General features: G+C 36.6%; 1 protein-coding gene across 2 annotated transcripts in view; it reads left to right on the top strand.

Moving 5' to 3' along the window:
• The first annotated feature begins 2,487 nt into the window (after nt 1-2,487).
• The window catches only part of shdb (Src homology 2 domain containing transforming protein D, b), a 30,949-nt gene continuing 28,222 nt past the window's right edge, over nt 2,488-5,214 (top strand). The window contains exons 1-2 of one of the 2 annotated variants that reach the window (XM_056256355.1): nt 2,488-2,694; nt 3,364-3,965. In XM_056256355.1, the coding sequence (XP_056112330.1) occupies nt 3,627-3,965 (339 nt within the window). In that variant the 5' untranslated portion in view covers nt 2,488-2,694; nt 3,364-3,626. The remainder of the gene's footprint in view (nt 2,695-3,363; nt 3,966-5,214) is intronic. The other variant, XM_056256356.1, reaches the window with a different exon arrangement.

Here is a 5,214-nt window from a genome sequence, read left to right as displayed (position 1 = left end):
TCCTGTGGTGGGATGCCCTGACGTCATTTGCAGAATACACGCCTGTTGGATTTGGCAGACTGGGCACGAAATCCGACCAATCAGCGACGAGGGGCGGGCAGTAGAGTCTTGATTGACAGTTCCGCGCACCGCATGTTTCAAACTTCAGGTGTCATGTGCGATTCACCGATGCGCGTCTCTTTTTTGATACAAAGCAGTGTTAAATTGCTGAATTTAATAAGAATAACATAAGAAAAATGAAAATGTGAAATATATGTAAGTAGCCTATATGTGCTGGCTATATGAAATAAAATATAAAAAAAATACCTAAAGCCAATCGTCTAAAGGTTAAAATCCTATAGCCAATCAGTGCTTAGAATGCATGTATCACATGACGTTTCTTAAATATTGCACTGGGAATACTAATTTGAAGCAAATATGATTATTTTCTTTAGCCGGTGAGCCTTATGTTTTATTTATCAACTCATGTATTATATTATTGTTTATATAGTTAAATTAAAATCAGCTATGTGAGTACTGTAAGATGTATGTCTTAAAAAAACAAAACAAAATTCTCCAAATGGCTGAGGAGCACGTGGACATTCAGATGAGGCGATACATATGAATCACCACTTGGGGGCGATAAATACTGATGATAATATGTTCATATTGTATCAAACATTTTTACAATGCAATAAAATACGACATATATATATATATGTATAGTATATGTACAATATATTTTATATTATAATATAAATACGTATAAAAACTATTATATTATAGTATAAATTATATGTATATAATGTGGAATAAACAAATAAATATAAAATAAATAAAACTAGTACAGCAAAATTAATTAAATATTTTGTGATTTATTATATTGTTTTATTTTTTTACATTACTTCTTATATTCCATTAGAAAGCAGCACATATTGTCTATGTAAAGGTATTTTTTATTTATTTGTTTTTTTTTCTATACATAAAATCCTACAAACAGTTTAAGAACATTTACTGGTATACCTAAGGCAAAAATGCAAATCTATGCATGTATAATATTCAAACCATATATTAACCTTTTTCCTTTTCCCTTCGGTCTCTCTTTAAAAAAGGGCAATTTCCCTCTCTGTACTGGCGTTTTCTTTGTCCCAGGAGGCCCTTCTCTCTAACATGTCCCCATTTGAAAGGGGCAATTTAGAAAAGTGAGGGGAAGATGTGTGTCGACACTGGCTGGTAATGGAGGGGGTGGTGGATGCCGTCTGCTATGACCTCATCCCTCGCTCCATGTGGGGAGGAAGAGAGAGTGAGATCATGGCTGTCGTAAAAACAGCGTCTTTATATAGTGAGGCTTCCAGGTTCACATTTGAACGGCATGGAAAGTATATATGCTGACAATGTCATCTGCTTCTTCTTTTAATTCAATTTGCATCTGAATGACATTAAGACATCTGCAACATCAAGCTAGCAGCACAGATGTGTGTTTGTTATTTGTTGTGTTTAAATGATTAGCCCTGGGCCTCAGTTTGATGTCTTTCTACCTCCATGCTCAGTCTGCAAATGTGTAACTGAGAGAGGATTCTGGTGTGCAAATCACTTACACACACCTTCACATCATTAACACTTTGGTGAGCCTGTCAGATCCTGTCATAGAGGTTCACAGGTGTGAAAGCTTCTTTGAGGAGGTGTTTGTCCCTTTAATCTATCTATCTATCTATCTATCTATCTATCTATCTATCTATCTATCTATCTATCTATCTATCTATCTATCTATCTATCTATCTATCTATCTACCTATTTAGAAAAGTAGGTACCTATCTACCTATCTATCTATCTATCTATCTATCTATCTATCTATCTATCTATCTATCTATCTATCTATCTATCTATCTATCCATCTATCTATCTATCTATTTATAGTATCTGTCTGACTCTTTATCTAATGAATTAAACAAATAATCAACAGATGCAGACAATAGATTTTGAAAATAGTTGCAGCTTTAGGGAGACCGGGGCTAGTCACACCTGAACTATATCTCAGTAAAGTTACATGAGCCAAAAGTCCAATTACATCAATTTCATTATTTATTTATTTTTTAATTTTGCTGATAAGCCTAAATCTGACCATTTAATGTTGGGTTATATTGTGACAACTTACCCCATTTAGTGTGACAATGTGTTCCATAAAAGCCGTGTCTTTTATCATAGTGTAAAAGAGTTTTTTCCAGTCAAGACTTTAAGGTATGTGACCAAATAGAACTGTCTGTTTAATATAAATCCATTCAGAGAAATATTCGATGGAATAAAAAGTGTGGGGTTTTGTTTATTTATGTATTGATTGCCGTTAACAGTCTTAAATCTTAAACAGTGACAACGCAAGACACCTATAAAAAGCAGATTTTCAGATCTATGTCATCACAGCTTCTAATAATAATCGGCTAAAGGGAAAATACAGCACCTCTGGATGCGAGGACCTCCCCTTTAAACGCCACAGCTCTCTCGCTCAGTTGCTCTCCCTCTCTCACTCACTTACAACCAGACGCGTTCAGACGAGCTTTACAGTTCTTCTCGTATTCTTCTCATATATTCTCCAGGAGCGAGCACGTTCTTCATCACATTATTGCCGCGTGTGTTGTTGTCCTCGTGCAACATTGTAACATTCGGAACGCGGGAACCGCGTCTGGAGTTCCACGATAATTTAACATTGCTATCAAAAACGTGAGTATCACAACTTGGTCTCTTCGGCGGCGTTTAATTTGAATCTAAAATCACATACAGTGATATATTGGATTAAGTGTTCACCATGTCAGCTGTAAAATGTTTAACGTAGAATAAAAGTGCGACTGTTGATCGCAGACGCGCGTTCATGTTTAGTTTACAAGAGTTCTCAGCTGTTATCATAGAGAGTTGCTCAATTAAATTTTTTACTCGAAAGTGAATGTCAATGTTGAGGGTATGTGAACTAATTTCTTCTGGTGGTTGAACTGAGATGGTTTATTGTGCGCATCACAAGCACGTGCGAAATCAGTTTGTTTGCTTTTGTTCTTAAACCGCTTGTTGCAGCTGCTCTTCGTCCATGCAGTTTTATTATCTATCTATCTATCTATCTATCTATCTATCTATCTATCTATCTATCTATCTATCTATCTATCTATCTATCTATCTATCTATCTATCTATCTATCTATCTATCTATCTATCTATCTATCTATCTATCTATCTGGTCTGGTCTGTAGTAGCAGGACATATTATTGATCAGAAGACTATACATGCATGTATCATGAAAAAAAAAATACTTTAAATGGATATTTAGTTACATTTATTATTATTTTTCTTTTCTTTTGCATGCATTTATGTCATTCCTGAATGTGTATTTCTGCTGTTCCAGAGGTGTTGAGAACCTCAAGACCATTGCCGTCCATGGACCACCTGTAATTCCAGGTCGGTATTCCCAGGGATTGACCTTGGACCACAGCCATGCCTTTGAACTGAAACATGAATTCAGTGTATTCTCCCAAAGGTATTCATCTTAATTTCAGGATACACATCTAATTTTATCCATAATCTAGTTCCTTGACCTCAGATTATAGGTCATCATTGGACACTTACTCTTTATGTCCTTCACTGTTGGACATTCACAAACAGATTAGAATGGCAAAGTGGTTAAAGGACTATTTAAGTTTTGGGAGCAAACGTGTTCCCCCGCAACCGCCGAAACCGGACTACACAGAGAGTGAGATATTGAAGGCGTATCGTGCACAGAAGAACCTAGACTTTGAAGACCCTTATGAAGACTTTGAGAACAGGGCTAGAAATGACAATGGGCCAACTGAAGTGCCCCACATGGGCTTCGGGTCCCCTTTGAAATCCTCAAGTCTGGATATCAAGGTCGTTTCGCCGAAACATCGCCTCATAAAGGTGGACTCGCAAGACCTGGGACGGAGCAAGATTCTCCTGAGCTCTGTGTCTTTAGAGGAAGCAACAGATCCGGTGAGTAATTTAAATATAAATATTAGTAATCAGTTATTTTTTGTCTGTTTTGAGATGATCTGCATTGGACGATTAACAGAAGTCTGAACATCTCAATGTAAATTTCCTGTTTTCAAATATTTTGGAATACATTTTTTGCCATGAATAATATGTAGAATGTTCATTTAAAGTTCATAATATATATATTTTTTTGTAGTTTAAACAACCAACCAGCCCAACACAAGAACATTGGCTTAACCAATGTGTGTGTCTGGAGGCGGGGCTATCTATTTGACCATCCAATGGGATATGGGGTGTGTTTTAAGCAACTTAAAGACAATCATAATTTTTGCTAGTAAATTTCACAAATAATTACAAACAAATGGCAAGTGACGCATTGAATTAAATGTGTAATTTTGAAGTTGAAAGACTGAAATAGTGTTTTCATGTAAAACGTCCTCCATTTAATTAGTTTTATTTACAACTAAAAATACATTTTACAGCGTTTGTGAAAATATTTTTAACTTGTATATTAAATTATTTATACTTAAACTCAATATGCACAATTTACCGTGTTTCAAAACGTTAAGTAGTCGAAGATCTGAGGGGTTTTAGGGACACCTGAAGCCATCAGGTCATGAAATACATAAAGCAAACTGTCAAACAAGTGATTTGCGGTGTGAAACAATCTTTCATGTAAACCCTCTGTTAACCCTGCATTAGATTAAGTGTCTCGGAGCACCGTAGGTGTCAAAACCCCTTGATCCACCAAAGCTGAAGCTCTTGAATAATACATAGTTTAGTTAGGCTGGTAGGGATGGGGCAGTCCCATAGAGAATACACATAAGAGCCATAAAGGTTCTTCCTGTGATCAGACATTGAGAGACCCAATACTGGCAGACAGTTGAGGTAAATGCACACACGCACACACACACACACACACACACATAGACACAGACACACACGGACAGACAGCAGCCTTCAGTGGAGTCTCATTGATTGTAATCAGTACCAGTGATGAGCGAGCTGATTGGTTGGTCTTGAGGAACGACCCTGCCAATGCCGTGCCATCGATTTAAATCCCAATTTAATGGCGACCCTCTAAGTGCATTGTCTTGCAAGCATCGTTTCGCATCATTCCCTGTTAACCTTCATTAATTTCCACCGTAATCCTAATTAAGTTTTTATAGCGTTCCTAATGAACATTTCAGATTTACTGTCCTCCTATTCTTGTTAAAGATCATCCAGACAATGGGCGATTTGCCTGGTG

The sequence above is a fragment of the Rhinichthys klamathensis genome, unplaced genomic scaffold (assembly GCF_029890125.1).
Source record: "Rhinichthys klamathensis goyatoka isolate OS25496 unplaced genomic scaffold, OSU_Roscu_1.1 h1tg000127l_1, whole genome shotgun sequence".
In the NCBI taxonomy this organism is placed as follows: domain Eukaryota; kingdom Metazoa; phylum Chordata; class Actinopteri; order Cypriniformes; family Leuciscidae; genus Rhinichthys; species Rhinichthys klamathensis.
The sequence above is the reverse complement of the archived record's forward strand: the minus strand, read 5'-3'. Positions and strand labels throughout refer to the sequence as shown.